The sequence below is a fragment of the Nelumbo lutea genome, chromosome 8, assembly GCF_056320005.1.
Source record: "Nelumbo lutea isolate HS-2025 chromosome 8, American lotus-T2T, whole genome shotgun sequence".
NCBI classification, from domain to species: Eukaryota; Viridiplantae; Streptophyta; class Magnoliopsida; order Proteales; family Nelumbonaceae; genus Nelumbo; species Nelumbo lutea.
Window position 1 is genome coordinate 23,282,961 of NC_142691.1, and position 19,667 is coordinate 23,302,627.

A 19,667-nucleotide genomic window follows, 5' to 3' on the forward strand; every position below is an offset into this window, starting at 1 on the left:
GTTGGGAATTGGAGAGGCGAGATACCTTGGAGTAGAACTTATTTCTTTTATAGTTTATATTTTCTTTTAGTTGCACGTATATTATTCTTTTTAATTTGAATACTACATTTTTTAATTTTATTTTAAAATTTTTAAAATATATGTTCATTTTTACATGAATCATATATTTTAGACTTTAATTTTGTATTTCGCTTTATACTATTAATTTTCATTATGACTACCTAAATCGCTTAATCTTTACACCTGTTTTTCATATATTTTAATTCTTTATTTGTACTTTATATACATTTTAGAATGCAATTAATGTTTTATAGTTATTTTATATATTTACTTCTTTATCACATATTTGTTTTATATGAATCCCATGCTTTTAAAAGTTTGTTTTATATTTTATTTTACATGTATAACCATTTTACTAGTCTATTTTTCAAAATAAGATAATTTATAGATTTTTCATATGAATATTTTTCATCATATGTTATTTTGGAACTAAATGGCTTCTTAGTTGGAACGCCCGAATGTGTAAATGTGTAATAACAGTTTGACAATTTTGTCTAGTATTTTATAATTTATTTTTATTTTCTTATTTAAAGAAAAATTGTTACACATTTTTATTTGTAGATTGATAGGCCCCACTGTCACATGTCATAAGACACATGAATAGAGATGATATTCTCACATGTGTGCATCGAGACATTGAGTGGCATATTACGATTTATTATATTTATCAAGAAAAAAGCAATAAGATAATTTTGGATTAATAAAGATATTATCAAGGTTTAATTATAAATAGATCGAATTCAAATAAGTTAATGGGATCGAATTCGAGATTGAATTTATACAATTGTATACTGTTTGCAGCCCTAATGAGAGATTCTTGAGTTTAAATTGCCTTGATTTATTTGTAACCAACCTAACAAAGTTTTATTAAAACTTAAAAAAAATATTATATATTAATATATTTTTAGTTTTTATTTTTGGTGCCATTATATGAGGTGCACATCCCACAATATTTGACCCATGGATCGGACCCTAGCCATATGCATAAGGTGTTGAGGCACCTTTTAAAACCATGGATTTGAGTCAACTGACCAGTTTATTTATTTTTTTATTACCAAAAAAGCAGAATATTATTTAACATGTTACATAGAACGCACTATCAAAGTACCAATAAAATTTGATTATTCGCTCTACTCTACGATGGTTTAGGTGTTAACACGGATCATAGCATAAGGACAGAGTATATACAAGAAAGAATACGATGAAATTGCACCGCTTATACATAAATCAGAATCTAAATATCAATTTAAATGGCCCTGAAGAAGAGATTCCCTTACCATCTCTCTCGCTTTCCCAATTTATCATCCTACCGCCCCCTTCATATCTACACAAAGCATTAAAAATTGCTTCAACCCCCCCATTTTCCTCTCCCACTTACAGGGGCATAAGCCTTCTGTACTTGAAAAACCATAAAAATAAACAGAATATAATGACCCCACATATTCCTGTAATCACAAGAACCCACTTGAAAGCATCTGGCTCATCAAACAATGATATTTCAAAGTTCATCCCGAAGACCCCTGCCACCACTCCAAAGATTGCAACTACGAATGTTGCAGTTGTAAGCAGCAGTTCAAATTGAATAAGTTGATTTCGAACATTATCCTGTTGCAACAAAAACAAAACCCTTTTAAACTGTGAAATTTGGGGCATCTCCCCTTAATTTCTGTAAGTACTTGTTTATTTGCCTTCAGTTGTTGAGGAAATCCCAGGAACAAAGAAAGTATGCAAAACTAGAACAGTAGTTCACATGACACATGCATGGTGTTGCTGGAACCCAGAAGGGGGGCCGTTCAAAATTTTCAACTACAAGCACTTTGGCCATCTTCAGCGTAAATCTAATTCTCCAACTGAAACCAATAGGAACCTAAGTGTGCTTACCTACAAAGTGAAAACTGTAATTCGTAACCCAAATTGCTAATCAGCCTGAATCTTTTCAGATTCATATTAGATAACGGAAATACCTATGTTCAGCCTTCCAGTTAAAGGTTGATATATATATTATCCAGTTGCCATTGACGTCAAGATTGAATACTTCACAACTAGAATGTCCAGATCCCGTTTTGATCAAAACTAGTAAACAGCCCAAATCTCTTGAAACTCATTTACCTGAATGTTTTAGTCTTTTAGACGTACTGTACCATAATGTGCTACTGCAATAGCTGAAAAATACTGACCTACAAATTCCTACACTTACACACTGCCAATATTATGATGGTGATGCTCTACTGAAGTTGGGCAAGAAGAAAATGTTGGGACATATCCCTCCTAGATAAGGTCTCATGAGAAAGGACACAACCAAACTTTTTTCTGACATGTTTCCTAACTTCTTTTTTTGCCATTGTGTATTTTTTTTTAAGCTGGCATGCTGGATGCTTGTTGATAGCTCAGTACTTGTAACCATACAGCATGCCATTAGTAGAGATGTTCTTCAATCCCCACGTCTACTAAAGGAAATGGAACAGTAGAACTTGTTCTAATTGCATCTTTAATTAAAAAAACACACCTCTAGGATTTCCTCCATGTTTCTAGAAAGTTCTAGAAAGGCAGGAAAAAAAAAGGTAAGAATGTACTATAATCAGAGTCCGGATCTCTTGCCCACGAGAATCCTGCCCATGTCTACCCACAACACACTACCCCTGTGAATAGGGAACATCTCCCCCTGCATAATACTATGCAGAGGATGAGATGTTCTCCATGTGTGGTTGAGATAAACGTGGGCAGAGTTTGTGTGGGCAGGAGATCCGGACTCCTATAATCATGACAAGTGACGAGAAACAAACCAGCTGAATGTTGATAAAATCTTCCGTGTCATCAATGTACTCCTTCAGCTGAAACAGTCAAAGGGAGAATAAGACTAATTATATAATTTGTAATACATCCAATGTGGAATTAGAAAAACTAGAAAAGAAGTAAAGATTCTGATGAAAGATAACAAAGAAATAAATTGAGAGTGATGTGTATACCGATGTTAGCTTGTTGAGAGTGCTATCAATCACCACAAAGTATGCCTCCAACAGCATCTCCAGTTCTTCTATGTTCTCAGTGGTGCTGTCCGAACTTTTCATGCTCTCCTGCCTGCTCCTTGCAATACTTAAGCTCTTCTCGAGCTTCCTACCATCAGGAGGTGAAGAAACAGGTGATACTGGAGCAGAAGCAGAAAGCCCACCCCCAGTAGAGCTGTATCCCATCAAAGACTGATCACCATAGAAAGAAGATTCCATTCTCATCTTCTTCTCTGAGAGGTACATTTCAGCCATATCTCCATCATCATCCATTAGCTGCTCTATCTCATCCCTGACCTACAAAGGAAGGTTTAAAGAAGTTGACAGATCAACTAGGACCATCTAGCAGAAGAGATGGAAAGAAGATGAAATATGGAATCACCTTCTGAACCTTCCGAGTCAAAGCAACAAGTCTACTCTTCAACCGACGTGCACGTTCCAAGTTTAAAGTACTGATCTTTGATGTCAGTTCGTCTAACAATGGATATGCTTCTATTTCCAACTCCGCTGCCTGATTGACATGAATTAATTATCAATAGCTCTTTATTTTCTACTAGAAAGCATAATTGAAATCACAGACAGTAGGCCCTCTAATAATTAACAATCATGGTAGAAATAGATGTTATTAATTATTAGAGATTATTGATTATAAGTAATTACCAGAAAAATTTTGTTTTACAGCTTTTTATGTGCAACCATAATACTTGCAGTTACAATCTTCATGTTAGGCATAAGCATATAATGCTACATTGCTACCTATAATAAAACTATTTCACTATAAAAGAATTTTTTTCAACTCTATCAAAGAAAAATAGTGACCTTTCAGTTTTCAAAAATTAATATTGTTTAAAGACAATGAGACCTACAAATTATTAAAACAAAAAAACTAGAAGACAAACTAAGGAATGAAGAGTAGAAAGGGTAAGGAATTTGGGATGATGGTGAATAGGTGGGGGAAATAGAAAGTATAGAAAACCTTTCTTTCCCTCGATTCTTATGAATGGAGACACAAAGTACACAAGAGAGATTGACTGTATATTTAACATTTTTTTATTCATATATTGTATGAATCAATATGGTAATAAAATAATCATTTAAATAGAGCAACTTAAGTGGTCTTTCTCAAAGAAAATCTTTCAGCTTAATTTAATTTGGTATTTGTATACACTGGTAAATTTCATATAGAAAATGGATTAGAAAGTGTTTAAGAACACTCAAAAGAAGTACTTCTTTGAAAAAGTGACTTCAAGTTGGCTTTTTTTTAAGCACTTCTTGAAGTACTTCTCCAAAAAAATAGGACGAACCAGTCCCTAATAAATTTTTATAATGCCTGAAATACCCCTACAAGGGTTATACCTCCTCCATTCATTCGAACCCCAAACCCTAACAGTGGCGCACCAGTTGCAACGGCGACAACCTCCCCCCTCTGATCTATTTTTCCTTTTTTTTATCCCCCTTACCATTTTCTCTCTCTCCTTCCGTTTATCAGCTCCCCCTCTGCCAATTGGAGCAACGTCCGTGCTGTTCAAAAATGGGAATCCAATGTTGTCGGTGCACCAGTTGCCGTTCTCTCTCCCTCCCTAATGAAAATTTGTTAGGGGCTTTTTATGGAAGAAATGTAGCGGTGAAATTAGAGTGGAGGCTCAGTTTTAGAAACTAGGGTTTGTGATACTTGGACGAAATGCCCATTACAAGGTACCAGATAAGAAACGAGTACAGCATTGCCGATCTGGAGCTGTACAGAGCTGCCGATAAAGATGATCCCGAAGCGCTACTTGAAGACATGGCCGGACTCGTCGGCGTCTTGTGTCAGCTTGGAGACCTATTCTCTGTCATCTTCCCCTATTGATGATTAGTTATTATTTATTATTATAATTATAATAATTGTTTTTATTAATATTATGATTATTTATTATTATTATTATTATTATTATTATTATTATTATTATTATTATCATTATTATTAATTGGATCCACATGGCAGCCCACGTGGGGGTCCATGTGGGCTGTCAATTGAAATGTATAATATAACATGTGAAAACCATTGTATATATGTATGAGTTAAGTGAGGACTAAAATTGTCATTTGTGTCAATAAAAGCACTTATGGGGAAAGTAGCTTACCAAACATTCCCACCCCAATAAGTGCTTAAAAACATAATAAGTGATTTGAAAAGTAGGTTACCAAACAGCCTTACTGTTTCACAAGTACTTCTTTTAACAAGTACTTAATCATCAAACAGGGCCATAATCTAATAATACAAAGAGAATTTCTTAACAAATTATTAGCTAGTTTTAGTTGACTTTAAAGAATATCAGTCATAAACCATGGAACAAGGTACTTAAACCTTGATATTATGAAGTCTGGAAAGAACTTGTTAAAGTCATGTTATCATCATGAGGATTGTAGCCTTATAGGTTCAAGTTCTACATCGGCTCAACTGTTTAAACTCTAAAAACATAGCAAGAGCACTCAATCCCCATTCAAACATAAAATTTAAGGTTAATTTATCTAAGCATAGCGACAAGCAAAATGAGCCACAACCAAGAAAATAAGCCTTGCTTGAGCTTAGGTGCACCTCTTAGAACATTGAGCAGTTATAGAAAATAGCTTGAAGGATTTGGGGCACTTCATTACTTTTTATCATGAAAAGTGAATATGAGGTGGTTGCATGCAATTTGAAAAACTTGAAAACAATAGTAGAAATGTAGAATCAAGCAGGAAAGATCATGGTACTATAAACATATTGCAGGGGAAACAAGAAGCATTTTGGGACAGATGAATACCAACTCTAGTTGGGTTCCTAGAGTGGCAAACAGCATAGCTGATGGGTTGGCAAAACAGGGGACCAAGAGAAAATATATTCTGGGGTGTGCTTTGTAATGGGTTTCATTATTTATAGCATTGATGATGTTGTAGCCAAGGCTATCCACTTTGTAACTTAATGCACTTTTCATAATTATAATAAAATTTATTTCATTACTGATCAAAAGAAAATTTTCCCATTTTTTGACGGGTTAAGTAACTAGGATGTCAGGACTGGTAAAATATTTAAAACCCCAACCAGGAGAAAAATCAGCAAAAAAAAATAATATACAGTTTTGTATGTTCATCAGGAGAACTACAAAATGATACTCCTCACCCTGATCCCAGAAAACTTAACAGATAATCTATAAAATTCCTGCAAGAGCAAATAAAAAAGTTTAAACGTCACATAAACATGATCCTGATCTGTCAGCCTGGAAGGGATGTATCACAAAATAAGTCACCCCTCCCCTAGCAAGACTATCAACCATTAAGTCAGCCAACCTCAGGATCCACCGAAACAAGCTTGAACTTTATTTATTTATTTTTAGGTAGAGAACAAGCCTTGGACTGTGTGGATCATCAAAACCATCTTGTATCCTTAATAACAACCTTAAAATTACTCTCAACCCCCACCTGCTCACTAGTCAATACCCAAAGAATGCAGCAGCTTGAGCTTGAAACCCTGAAACAGAGACCAATCTCGGCTCTAATGGAATCTCTATGACCAATCCAGCCAGAGTGGACCCTCTAAATTTTGGTATCTATGATCCTTATCGACCTCACCAACTCCAAATGGCTTTTTGGGGTAATAAAATAAAATTTATTAAAAGAAAAGAAAAGAAGGTACAAGGAGAGTGACCAGAAGTCACTCAAGAGAGAAAAGAAAAACAAACTTCAACTCCTAACAAGACCTGCGCGCCAAATACACCCCACCAGGACAATAAACACTAAATCCCAAGAACCCAACTATCCAGCTAATACAATCCTCACCACAACACCCATATCCTGCAATCAACCAAACCAACAAATCCACACACAAAAAAAAGGAAAAAAAAAAAAAACTCAAGGTATCACATTTCAGCCCAAGTAACAACCTCAAATAACAATCTCATCCGGTCAGAGGCTTAGAGCAAGTACAGAATAGACAACCCCACCTCCAAAAAAAGATAAAATTGTGACCTCCAAACTGGTTACATCTTCTTGAGGATTTCTTAAGCTTCCCCATCTTCTGTTTTGGTCCTATCCCAGATGGCTTGGGGTCTGAATGGAACACCCATCAAGGACCTATTTGGAAGTCAAAGCTTGGATTGGATCCTCTGTTTATTCTTTTTTTTCTGTTTCTTTCCAGAACAAACCTAGCAAAAAATTATTTAATTAACATAAATGAATATTGATTGTATTAAACAGTCCTTTTTAGCTTTGGAAATTCTAACAAAGTGAACAGGTCTTTGGTGGAATTGAATACATTGAAAGCAAATATGCAAAGGAAAAAGAAGGCATTACTTGCAAATGAACTTAGCATCTCCTGTCTAACTTCAAATAAAGCAGTCTCAAAATATAATCCACTTTCCCCGACTCCACTCTCCTATTATGATGGTCCAACTTCTCTGGCTTCTCTCTGATTTAGCTCTCAAAATTTTAGCATTAAGGACCTGTTTGGGAGGGATTCAGATTTGATTCAGCTGGCTTTCACTGAGCCACTTTGAAGAAGTTACTAAAAATAGCTTCACCGGAAAGTCACTTTCTTGGCTCAATGAAAGTATATTTAGGCTTTCTGGGTTTTTCACCAAACATAGATTTTGGGCTCTCCATGTGAGGCCCACATTGCAAAGTCAGAAGCCACTGTGTGAAAGCCCTTCCAAACAGGCACTAAGTTCCTCTATACCACTGCTGCAGTCTACCGATAATTGAGTCAACTTCAATAATATGCTCAACACTATTATATGCAGCTAACTATCTATTTTTGTTACCAGATGCAGTTAAGGTTGTTCCATGCATGATATACTGTAGTTCCTGAGCTTGGGTTGGCTAGACATCTGACCCAACAACATTGCTGTCAATAACTATTTTAAATTATTGGACCCAGGAATTGCTATTGCACTTGATAACAAGAAGAAAAAAATAATATTCTCATCCATATAGTACACATATGATAAGCGTTAAAAAAATTTAGAACATGATTTTCTTTGCTCTTCCTATGGTAAGACAAATGAAAAGTAGTATAGGATTAGCCAGTGACACAACTCATCTTCTGCAAGAAAGAAATATGCCATCAAAGTTGAGAACCATAATGTATTGTTTTTTTTATTTGAAATGAACCATAATGTAGGGATCAAAACCAAAACCAGTTTCAGAGTGATGTGGATGAGAAACCAGCTTCAATCTCAGGACAATTTGAACAGAACAGGATTGCAGTTTGTTAACAGGTGTTATTTGCATGGAAATGTCAAGGAAGATGTGCTTTATCTATTGGTGCTGTGGAACATTTCAAACTGCACGTGGAGGTTCTTCTTTAGATTGTTTGGTGTGGTCAGTTGGAATCCTAGAAGCTCATCAAGGATTTTTGCTTGAGGGGGGGGGGGGGGGGGAGGGGGGGATTGGATGTATTGTATCTTTGTTATGATTTGTTGCCTTTTGTTGTTTCTTTTGGGTGACTTCTAATCACCCTTTAGATTGTACTTGCTTCCTTCTTTTCAGTTAATGGATTTTCTTTTTAATTCATCTTCAGAAGAAGGGAAACAAACCTAGACTATTTCCATGGACATTTCATACAGTATTCTCCATTGCATGTGATGAGTTTATACATTCCTTAATATAGCGGTATATTCATAGAATATTTGAAAACTTAATAGGCCAATGATCTGAACTATGCAGAGAAACATAGAATATAGAATGCAGCCAGGTTATGTCCTTCTAGGATAGAAAACTTGAAGTTTGCTTTGCTCTTAGAAAGTAGACTCTTTCTCTTAGAAAGTAAACTCCTTGGTTGAATTCCTCATCAGAAAGTAAACTCCTTGGTACACCGGAACATAATCTGACATGTATTGGCATTCGAAACCAAGTGGTTTAAACAGTGGAGCACTCGACTACCCCTACAATCCTTCAACAAAGTGCTTGTTCACCACAACATAGAAATCAGCTTAACCGGTTGTTTAACAAATTGTTTCTTTTTCGTCTTTATTGAAAATGGTAATCTCATCTAAATAAAAACTGAAACGTCTGAATGTAATTCAAAGGTCCCAGAATCTAAAACCGAGGGCTTCAAGATGCTGAAATCGAGCATTTTCACCTTACTTAGACGAGCAAAATTTCGTCCTTGTTCAGAGAAAGTGACCATGAACCAGTTCCAATAGAAAAAGAAATACTTAAGACATCAATTAGATCGAACACTAGTAACTGAAACTACTTGTTTTCAAACCTGAGCATCGAGAAAAGCACAAGCAGACTCCAAAGCGACTTCGAGCGCCCTAAATTCAAAGGGCAAATAATCTGGCGATGTATTCCCGAACGAATTCTCAAAACTCCTACTTCTACTCCTGCCTAAATTAGGACCATCGGATTGCCACACTTCCCCTACTCCAGCCGCAGTCAATCGCCGTTGCAACTCCACCACGTACTGCAACACATAATTATCAAGTGAATTCAATAGCAACACTTCATCAGCCGTGATTATACACCGAATCTGCTCAAGATTCACAACAATCGCCTTCTCCCTCCCAAGAATCGTCGACGGGTAGACGAACAAAGGATCGAGGAGGCGAAGATCCCGGGCGGGGAGATCACAGCGGCGCATCATAGTAAACTTATCGACCTCGATAATTTGGGAGTTCCCGGAGGTGTCAACGCGAATCCATGAGCGGAGACCCTGACCGCGCTTCTTCAGCCCTAGAAAGTCCATGCCTTGGAAAAGCGGGCGGCCGGAGGCGGAGGGTCTCGAAGTCGTCTCTCTAAGGTTCATTGTCGACGAGGGCCTCGGCGGGAGCAGGCGCTCTTTGAGGTCCGCCATTAATGGAGAGCTTCAGGTGGTCTGCAACAACAAGAATTGAAGCTCTCGAGTCTCGTCTCTGCAAATGACAAGAATTCGGGTTTCGAATTCGAAACACTCCTTCGGTTGTAATTTTCACACGTTTGTTCTTCTCTCTCTCTTTCTCTCTCTATACAATCCGGTATCCGACATTACATTTATTTATTTATTTTATTATATTATATGTTATTGTGTAGAGTCCGACTATGATATGTGTCACATGGGTGTGAAACCTTGAATGTTGGTTTACGTGCAATCTGGACTACGTCGTTTCGTGAAGCGCGTCATCTGAACACCGTTGATGGAGCTGATCTGGCATGATCATCCATCATAATGCGTTCTCTGTAACTGCTGCTTGTGGCCAAAGAGAAAGAATGTGGGGAATTTGCTTCTTGAATCTTGATGAGGCATCGTCGTTAGCGTTTTCGGTTGGTCGGTAAAGATGTTGGGGGCTTGGATTGGAGCCTATTAAGGGGTGAAGCATCTGATGCCCAGGACTCAGGAGAGGTGGATCCACCTAAATGTGGGACCCACTTGAGAGTTTGCTTACTTGTCTTAATTCTTGGCCGTTCCGTATAATTTTCATTGTTCTAATAAAATTTGGATATTTAAAATTGCATCATATGCCACACATATGGAATATTTTGCATAGGGAAACAAAGAACCTCTGATTATCATCAGTAGTGTCCAAGGATCAAAATATCGATATATTATTTGTTTGGAGACTCATGGATACATCGATACACAAAGGGTTGGGAAATTGTTTTGAAAGTTTTGGGTTATTCTCTCTCAAACTTATGAAATTAATTAAACTTAAAAGAATGTCGGTTTTATTGACATGCATCAATACCTAATTTTTGGTACAGGGAATAAAAATATTTTGATTCTTGATCATGCCAATGCCAATATAGAGGGTTCTAGAGGGGGGAGAGTCACGGATCCTTTTTTATGTTCATCACTTAATAGCTCATACTTGTAATGTCTTCACGTCCAGGTGACCATTACAAAAATCTAATTATTCATTTTCCTAGTTTCTTCTTTCTCCGTTTTTTCCTAAATGGGTTAACACAACAGGCGTAGCCCATCCCCATACGGCCATACCCTTGACCTGCTTACCTTGGTGGCAATACATAGGATAGGTTGAAAGAAAAAATTGTATACACACCTTGAGAAAAAGGTTGGCTTCAAATTGAGCTCACTATTTGGTTATTCAAGTGCAGCGAGGTTCGATTTTGGGTTCAAGCTCGATTCGAGTTCGACAATGAGCCAATCTTATTTATATATAAGAATTAAAAATATATATGTAAAAATTATTTATTATTATACATATAAAAATTAAAAATTATATATATATATATATATATATATATATATATATATATAAAATTCATGCACTCCATGAACCAAGTTAACAAATGAACCTATATATTGAACTCTAGCTTCATTCAAAGGTTGGTTTAAATTAAGCCAAATTTAATTTTTCATGAGTCAAGAACTCCATTCATGTCCACTGTCACTTGAGAAAACAACATACAACCACACATTAGGAATATCTTGGATGTCATGCTCTCAAGGTGTATATACAATTTTTTGTTTTCAAGAGATATGAGGTAAGTGGTAGCAAGATTTGATCCCATGCCTCCACCACAATGAGCCATAGAACCTACCAACTGATTTTCTCCATCTGTTTTTCTCCCTCCTCATCCTATTCATCTTCCGCTCTCTCCTCCTCTCCCTATCACACCAAACATGTACAAATTGCAAACTATCTTTTAACTAGTCTCAATAATGGATAAAAGATCCACAAACCTATAACAAGGTATAGTTGTCAATGGGTTGGGTCTATTTGAGAGATTGAACCAATTGAATAAACTATTCCACTTATGGTTTTATGTCTCGATTATTAATCGGATTGAGATTAGTTCTAGTTGTTCCAAACCAATTAATTAAGACCCAAAATAATTAGAGAATGATCCGGTGCTAAGTACGAGAAACAACTACACTTGTATCATTTTATTTTTTATTTTTTTGGTAATAATAATGGTGTAGCTTGGATCTGTGAAGAAAACAAATGTCAGAGAGCCTGAGTTGTAGACCTAGGTGAGGAGGCTTAGACAATCAAATTAGTACCGAACTGAGAGTAGAGAGGTGTAGAGTGAGAGTTAGAAGGCTTATGAGAGCATACTGTTTGAGGGTGAGAAGCTACCCTTATATAGACCTCTAGGAATAGCCAAAAAAACCCTGACATACTCAAAGGTAACAGGCCTCAACCACCAGAATCTAAGGGAACACTCAGGAACGGCCACTAAGTCAACCACTCACCGTTTTCTTAGAAACGAGTGAGACTCATTTTATAACTATCTCTACGTGGGCAACGTGCCCTCTGAATATCCTAGGGCAATTAAATGTCTTGAATGGTGCAAGGTGGGTAAATCATAAAGGTTAGTCTCCATGAGGTCAGATAACTCGTCGGATGCCTAGGCCACATAAACGCTCCAAAGTGATGACCGATGTCTTTGGTTAGTCCTCCTGAGTTGTCTTCACCCGAGCTCGGGTGCATCTGGTTGGCATGAACCGTCCTACTAATGAATACTTTCCGAGGTGTTGCCACCTTAGGTACCAAGGTGGTCTGAGGTGGCTATAGATGTCCACGTGGCAGCAAATGAGTGGTGTACCACTTTCACCCATCATCAAATACCATTTTATTTATTGTAATTTTTAAGTCTTTATAATGAATCTTTCATTTAAGTTGAAATTGAATTACAAAGATTAATGAGACATCATTTTTATAGGTAGTCACGTGTGTAAAGTTTTAGTTTAAATACTTTGTTCTATGGATAGACATGACTTTAAACTTTAAAGTTAGAACTTTTATTCTAAAGTGGAATTAAGTATTCTTACTTTTTCCAAGGAGTGAAGGTTTTTGTTTAAGAGTGGGAGTAACCCCATTTGAGATGTTTTTTCTTGAGAAAATAAGATGCCACTTAAAAAAGCTCTCTAGTCTAAGGGATTTATTTTAATTAATTACTAGAAAATTACCCCTGTATTATGTATGGGACAACTAAACCTGTATCATTTGTTTTCTTTTTTTTTTTTTTTATAATAATACCATTTTATTTATTGCAATTTAGAAGTCTTTATAATGACTATTTTATTTGAATTATGAAAACTGAATTACAAAGATTAATATGATTCCCACATCTTTTTTATAGGTACTCATGTGCAAAGTTAAAAGTTAGCACATTTTTCAAAAGTGAAATTAACTATTCTCACTTTTTCTAAGGAAGTTATTTGTTTAAGAGTGAGAGTAACCACTTCTAAGATACTCTTTCTTGAGAAAATAAGATGCTGCTTTTTTTGTAGAAGAAGCTCTCTTATCTAAGAGTTTTATTTTAATTTATTATTAGAGAATGGCCCCATATTAAGTATAGAACAATTACACTTATTTTTTGTTTTTAATAATATTATTTTATTTGAAATTCACCATTTATTTCAGAGATATATTTAATTTGAACTTTTATGTATTTTAAATAATTAAATTGAGCTTAATTGTAATTTAAAATCCTTTGCAACTATCTTTTATTTAAACTAGGAAATTAAATTACAAAAATTAATATGAATCCTACATCTTTTGGAGTGGATAACTTTTTAAGGAAATTTATGTTTTGCCCCACCTCATAAATTTTTATTGATTTTCTAGCTTTACTTACCAAAACCCCCACCTATGATACACCCATTTGCGCGATATGTCATGTCACTATTCCCAACTATACAAACCAATAAAAGTTTATGAGATGGGGGAATCGATAAAATCCCTTTTTTTTTAATTAGTTATGTTTCTAAAGTTATCACTTTGAGTTCAGTTACATATAATTTTTATTATATCTATGTCTATAAAGTTAAATTTCATAGATAGTATGTAAGATAATTTTGGCAAAAACACTTCTTTTACCAAAAAAACTCCTATTTATTGTCAATTTTATTAAAATTTGGTTTTGGGTCTATTTCATAGAACCACTTCAAAATAAGTTTCAGACTATCCCGAATCAGACCCAACCCATTGACAGATCTACGACCAGGCCTTTAAACACCTTATATACAATGAAACGGGTTAATCCAAAATCTGATCTACATCTATATCATATTCAGGTCTGAAATGTGAAGGGATCTCATAACGATCCATATTCCAAATAAATTCAACCCAAGTCCGATAGTGAGAATCCAATCTAATGTTGAAAGACTCGGGTCGGGCAAAGAGCTGTTTTAGTGATTCGGCTACGGGTCAAATAGTTCCAACCAGTTGGCTCAGATAAAAAAAAAAAAGAAAAAATGAACAATTAAAAATATCTAGACTATCTGTCAAAGCTATTTTACATAAAAGTAAGGAAAAAATAATAAATATTAGAGGATTAATACATATTAATGGAGAATGGATATTCATTTTAGAATCCGATCTGCAATGAATCCTGAGTCATAAATGGATACGGATCTGTAGGCTTATCTCACAATCTGCAATGAACCCAGTGGAGGAGGTCATGCACTGATGCTGCAAGCAAGGCAAGCAATTCCTTTTAATGTAGAAGGTTAGGACTGTAAATTTACTGTAGTATGGAGTAGAAACTTGAGGTGGACAACCGGTTGGACCTTTCAAATCCCAGGCCCAGCCCATCGGCATGTCGCAAACAAGGAAGATTCGTGTGTTGTTTGGTTTAAAGCATAGAAATGGTGATGGAACAGATAAGACAATGTAAGAGATGGGTAGATGGGGTGAGCATATTCACACATTTAATATGATTCATTGTGAAACGAAAAGATTGGCATATTCTAAAAGTGAATACGTGAGTGAATGGTTTCGTTCGATTGTACTAAAACAGAAGAGAACGAATGGCTTTATTGGAATGACGACGAGTTCAGTCCAATCATCAATCACATTGCTTCAGAAGATTTCTGAGATTGCGCCATGCCCGAGTTTCTGCAATGCCCCCTCCTCTCTCTCTCTCTCTCTCTCTCTCAACCCCTCCTAACATTGTTATTGTTGACACAACAGCCTCAAAAAAAAAAAAAAAGAAAAAGAGTAGGCTACTTAGCTACTACTAGCAACATCAGCCAATATTATATTTCATACATGCAAAATATTTTGCATTTTGTATAATTTTTTTAGTCCTAAGTTTATATTAATTGTATAAATTATAACATACATTATATCATATAATATAAATTATTATAGAGTTTGACTATGATATGGAAACGATATCTGAAAATTCATGGGTGGGTTTTGATTGATCAAAACTCTTCCCATATTATATCTTTTCTGCATCATAGATTTTCCTATTATTATAATATTATATATAATGTATTTAGTGATATAAGCCTAAAGCATGGTCCAACCCAGACCCAGGTTACAGCCTAGGTGTGAAGCCCGGCTGGCTCAGGAAGAATCTATCTATCTATCTAATTATATATATAATTAGGTGGAATTGCACCTACTGCCCATTGTTATGCAAGGCAAGCAAGCAAATAGTAAAAAACGAGCCCTTAGGCTATGTTTGGTTTGAAGGAAAAGGTAGGGAAAGTAAGGGAAAGGTAGGGAAACTGATACAAGGTTTGTAAAGGTTTCCCTTCCTTTCCCCACTTTTTCCTTTAAGCCAAACATAGTCTTAGGGTCTGTTTGTTTTTTGGATTTCAAGAGGGGGGAAGTTGATTAATGGGATTTTGGTTTCATTGATTAAGAAATCCATATTCTTTTGTCAGATTTATGTGAGTATCAAGGTAAGTGATACACATTCCAGGTGGATAAATAACTTTGCTACATGGGTAAATGCACTTACCTGAGTAAAGAATAAAAGAAACAGTTACCCGGATGAATATTTACCGAAAAGCAAACAGGGCCTTAACAGATTTGATTCTTTGCTATTAATCCCAAGCCCGTAGACTTGGGATCGACTTGGTCTTGAATCCCAACTGCACCAGGGTTTGGGGTGGGGGGGGGTTATGGGTTTGGACTTTGGGGATGGGCTTTACCCCAGTTGTGTAGCCCATGGATCCACAAAGCAAACAGGGTAAATGCACTTACCTGATTAAAGAATAAAAGAAACAGTTACCCAGATGAATATTTACGGAAAAGCAAATAGGGCCTTAACGGGTTTGATTCTTTGCTATTAATCCCAAGCCGGTATACTTGGGATCGACTTGGTCTTGAATCCCAACTGCACCAGGGTTTGGGGTGGGGGGGTTCTGGGTTTGGACTTTGGAGATGGGCTTTACCCCCGTCGTGTAGCCCATGGATCCACAAAGAATCGGTGGAGATTAGAACAAGTCTAGTACATCAACGAGGTCCGGCACATGGTTGCCTTTTTCTGATGTGACTTGCTAAGGCATCAAACGACAGCAGTTCCACTCCCATTGAGGTGCGTTAAAAGTTCAGGCGAGAGGGTCTGCCCCACATGTCTGTAACTCTTCTTCCTGGATCTAAACTGAATAAAGCATCTCCATGCGGAGAGCCGGAGAATAGTTTCGTTGACTTGTTTTTCTCCTTGTAAATTCCATCCTCTTCTTTAATGAAAAGTTCTCTATGTTGCCATAAAAAGAAAGGGTAGAGACGTAAGGCCATAAAGATTGCAAAGTTGGAAGAGTATTTATTTTGGGAGTGTTTGGTACAGTGGTGTTAGGTTGACATTGTACTTTGGGTTGATCAATACAAATTTGTAAGAGAAGTTTTTGTTTTGAAGGGTATTGGTTAAAATGATATTTTTCACATATATGATTGGCAACATCTGTTTTTCATAAAATACAATGCCAACGTAACACCACTGTACCAAACACCCCATCGGTTGATGGAAGGTGTTTTGATTCTTTTGAACCCCATGCCCGTCTTTATAAAACGAAGAAAAATGAAAATAGAACACAATTGCAAAACAGGATGCATCTGTTACAAGTGGAAGGAACTAGAAGAGGTACTGAAAAGGACTTTTTAAGCACCGACAATTTAACGATAGATATGGCACAGAACAGAACAGAATTGTAAAACAGGATTTATGTAGCTGACCCGTATGGTTGGGACAAAGGCTTAGATGAGGATGATGATGTATAAACTTACGTATGTAGTAGAGGAGCAGAAGAGAGAACAACCCATGTTAAAACAAATCAATCAATTAACTTCAATTTAACGATTTACATCTATAAATGGAAAATTCACCTCCAATGTCAAGAGAATGAGGTCATTGGGGAATAAACACAATTAAGCAAGAGTGAAAGTTGACAAAAATAGCAGTGCACGGCTTTAAGAGAACAGATAGAGCACGAGACCAAGTTCTTATTTGAGGAGGGTCTTCACAATGGATTTGACATTAAGCTTCTTGAGATCTGTGTAGGACTGACCACAGCCGACAAACATCACCGGTGCCCCAGAGATGTAAACCATGGAAAGTGCAGCTCCAACCTGTTTGATACAATTCCACAATCGTAATATATAGACAATAGGAAACATACAACTTCAATCATTATACTAAAAGCAACCGGTGCCTACCTTATCATCAATGGTGTCAAACTTCGTGAGCAGGATTCCATCAATTAACCTAGCATTTGGCGATGTGGAAAGGTCTGCCAGTTTCTGCATGTGGGAAGGTGAATTTTCTCAAGCAACCATCAATTTTATTCAAGAGATGTATATAAGAACCCATTTAACACAAACGCCAAGCACCCCAAATAGATAACCTGATTAAATTTTGATAGTTGATCAACAGCATCATTCCCAACCAATGCTTCTCCAACAAACAAGACCAAATCTGGATTATTGAGGTAGATGAGCTTGGACAGTGCTCTCATCAATGGTTCATTATCCTGAAAGGCAAAAAATGCATCTTTATACACCATTTAACAGAAAATAAAGGAACAAAAATAATTCTCATCACAGCACAAGACAAACTCCAGAGATAAACCGAAACCAGTTTTATGTTTCATGACAGATTAAACTCAGCTGATGCATTTGCTAAGGTAAACTATAGGAATCTTTCTCATAGCCCTCAGGATAGCTTCCTTAGCTACAATAGCAGGATCTTTCTCATAGCCCTTCTCAAATATAGGAATCTGAAGAAATGCAACTTGTACTAAATATATTGTTTGCTAGCTCTCACGTAGCAATGAAGCAACTTCTAAAAGAAGACCTAAAACCATGAAAATAGTTTGAACAGTGTAATCTCTACCATACCTGAAGCCGACGGGCATGAGTCCGAAGCTGCTCAACAGCTCCAGAACGGAATGTATCACAAGCTGCCATCATAACGTTGATCTTATGCTGCAAAAGCCAGTATGCAACCTGCATTTTGGAAGTTCATTAATTTAATTAGAATGAACAGACTTATCAAAGTAGACATATATCTCTAAAAAAATAATTTAGAGATGGAGAGAAGGGGGTATGGCCTCATAAAACCTTTGCAAGATTGGTGGATTTTCCAACTCCATTGACACCAATAAAGACGACAACATAGGGTTTTCCATGCTCTTTGGCAGCATGAACATCCCTCAATATGTCAATGGAGCGTCTAGGAGTCAAAATACGAACCAAAGCCTCTTCCATTGCTGTCTGCGGTTATCAAAGGTAAAACACACTAAATAACTAAGCTTTTCCAAGTAGAGGATAGAAACACAATGGAGTCAGGAAAAAAGTGACTAAAGTTATTATAGACGAAAGAGTTAAAGGTCACAGACCTGAACAGTTGAAGATATCCTTGTAAACGAAGCCTGCTTTTTACCTTCAAGGCTCATTGCTACTGATTCACAAAGCTTCTCAGCTATTTCCTCAGCCTGTGAATATTACAATCAGGAAACCTGTATGTGGGCTTGGTAGAACCAAAGGGAAATTTAAATATTGGACAGATTTACATACCACGTTCTTGGTCATGAGCCTGTCCTTGAGAGCTTTCAAAGCTGGTTCTAAGTCTGATTTCTCCAAGTTTGCCTTCCCTGCAATACTGATATTGGGGAATTGCAAGACTTCGAAGTGAGCAGAAAATTAACAATTGACATAAATCAGAAATCACGCAGCCCCATAACAAAGAACCTAACAAAAAAGTAACCAAAAATAAAAATAGCTAAAAAGCAGGGATCATTAGTGACAGGTACCTATGGGGAGAACCAGGGCCAGGGGCTTGCAATATTGTATTATATGTAGTGTTGGGATTGATAATAGAGGTGGTGCATATATTCTATAATTTTCCATTCTGTTATCCAGCCTTTTGGGATGCAAACTCTTCTTTTAGAATGAATGAAATGTTCATTGTTACTTGTCAATAAGGGATTGTTTACAAACAATGTTAAAACAAGGAAATAATATGTATACATGCATACATACAACCTACATATATGCATGTGTGAGCGTAAATGGAGCTAGCTGTGTCCAGAACTTGTGTCTGTGTCCATAAATCATAACTAATTCCAAACACAGCCTTTACAATAATTTAGGGGAAGAAGAGAGGAAGCAGATGATTTCAAAGAGAAGGGAGACTGCTTCTGATGCCAACTTAAGTGACAAGTGTGTCATATTTCTACAAATGGGTTCCACCCTTTTTTTTCCTTTCAGGTAAGATTTGAGATTTAAAATGACTTGATTGGATATAGTGATGATTTGTAGTACTTCCTTCATGTAAAATCTGTTTTCCAATTAAATGATGTGATGAAATTTTGGTAAAATTTAGATAAGTTGCTTGTTTATTTAATATAATTTTATTTTTTATCAATAACTGAAAGGATTTCATTAAGAAAAATTAATCAAG

The 19,667-nt window shown here is 36.2% G+C and overlaps 2 protein-coding genes across 3 annotated transcripts; both read right to left on the reverse strand.

Annotated features, from left to right (window-relative positions):
* Positions 1–1,245: 1,245 nt before the first annotated feature.
* LOC148843346 (magnesium transporter MRS2-1-like) lies at positions 1,246–10,057 on the reverse strand. The gene is made up of 5 exons (XM_088959579.1): positions 9,292–10,057; positions 3,448–3,576; positions 3,027–3,362; positions 2,844–2,891; positions 1,246–1,665 (listed from the first exon to the last, which is right to left on the reverse strand). The coding sequence occupies exons 1-5, from the start codon at positions 9,877–9,879 to the stop codon at positions 1,435–1,437; spliced, it is 1,332 nt and encodes a 443-aa protein (XP_088815705.1). The 5' UTR covers positions 9,880–10,057; the 3' UTR covers positions 1,246–1,434.
* A 6,971-nt stretch (positions 10,058–17,028) lies between these two features.
* Positions 17,029–19,412, reverse strand: LOC148843347 (uncharacterized). 2 transcript variants are annotated; one of them, XM_088959627.1, is made up of 8 exons: positions 19,018–19,412; positions 18,782–18,866; positions 18,604–18,699; positions 18,326–18,478; positions 18,104–18,211; positions 17,611–17,736; positions 17,423–17,506; positions 17,029–17,335 (listed from the first exon to the last, which is right to left on the reverse strand). In XM_088959627.1, the coding sequence occupies exons 2-8, from the start codon at positions 18,794–18,796 to the stop codon at positions 17,210–17,212; spliced, it is 708 nt and encodes a 235-aa protein (XP_088815753.1). In that variant the 5' UTR covers positions 18,797–18,866; positions 19,018–19,412; the 3' UTR covers positions 17,029–17,209. The 2 variants fall into 2 exon arrangements, with proteins under 2 accessions (XP_088815753.1, XP_088815754.1); XM_088959628.1 differs by lacking the exon at positions 19,018–19,412 and having other exon boundaries at positions 18,782–18,943.
* Between the last annotated feature and the right edge of the window lie 255 nt (positions 19,413–19,667).

What these genes read in the sequence shown, in the direction of transcription:
- LOC148843346 (XM_088959579.1), bottom strand. Translation starts at nt 9,879, where the DNA reads ATGGCGGACCTCAAAGAGCGCCTGCTCCCGCCGAGGCCCTCGTCGACA. An exon ending in GTGCTTTTCTCGATGCTCAG is followed by an intron (nt 3,577 to 9,291) that starts GTTTGAAAACAA and finishes CATGTCAATCAG; the next exon opens with GCAGCGGAGTTGGAAATAGA. An exon ending in ATTTTATCAACATTCAGCTG is followed by an intron (nt 1,666 to 2,843) that starts GTTTGTTTCTCG and finishes TTGTTGCAACAG; the next exon opens with GATAATGTTCGAAATCAACT.
- LOC148843347 (XM_088959627.1), bottom strand. An exon ending in GGATATCTTCAACTGTTCAG is followed by an intron (nt 18,479 to 18,603) that starts GTCTGTGACCTT and finishes TGATAACCGCAG; the next exon opens with ACAGCAATGGAAGAGGCTTT. An exon ending in AACTATCAAAATTTAATCAG is followed by an intron (nt 17,507 to 17,610) that starts GTTATCTATTTG and finishes TCCCACATGCAG; the next exon opens with AAACTGGCAGACCTTTCCAC.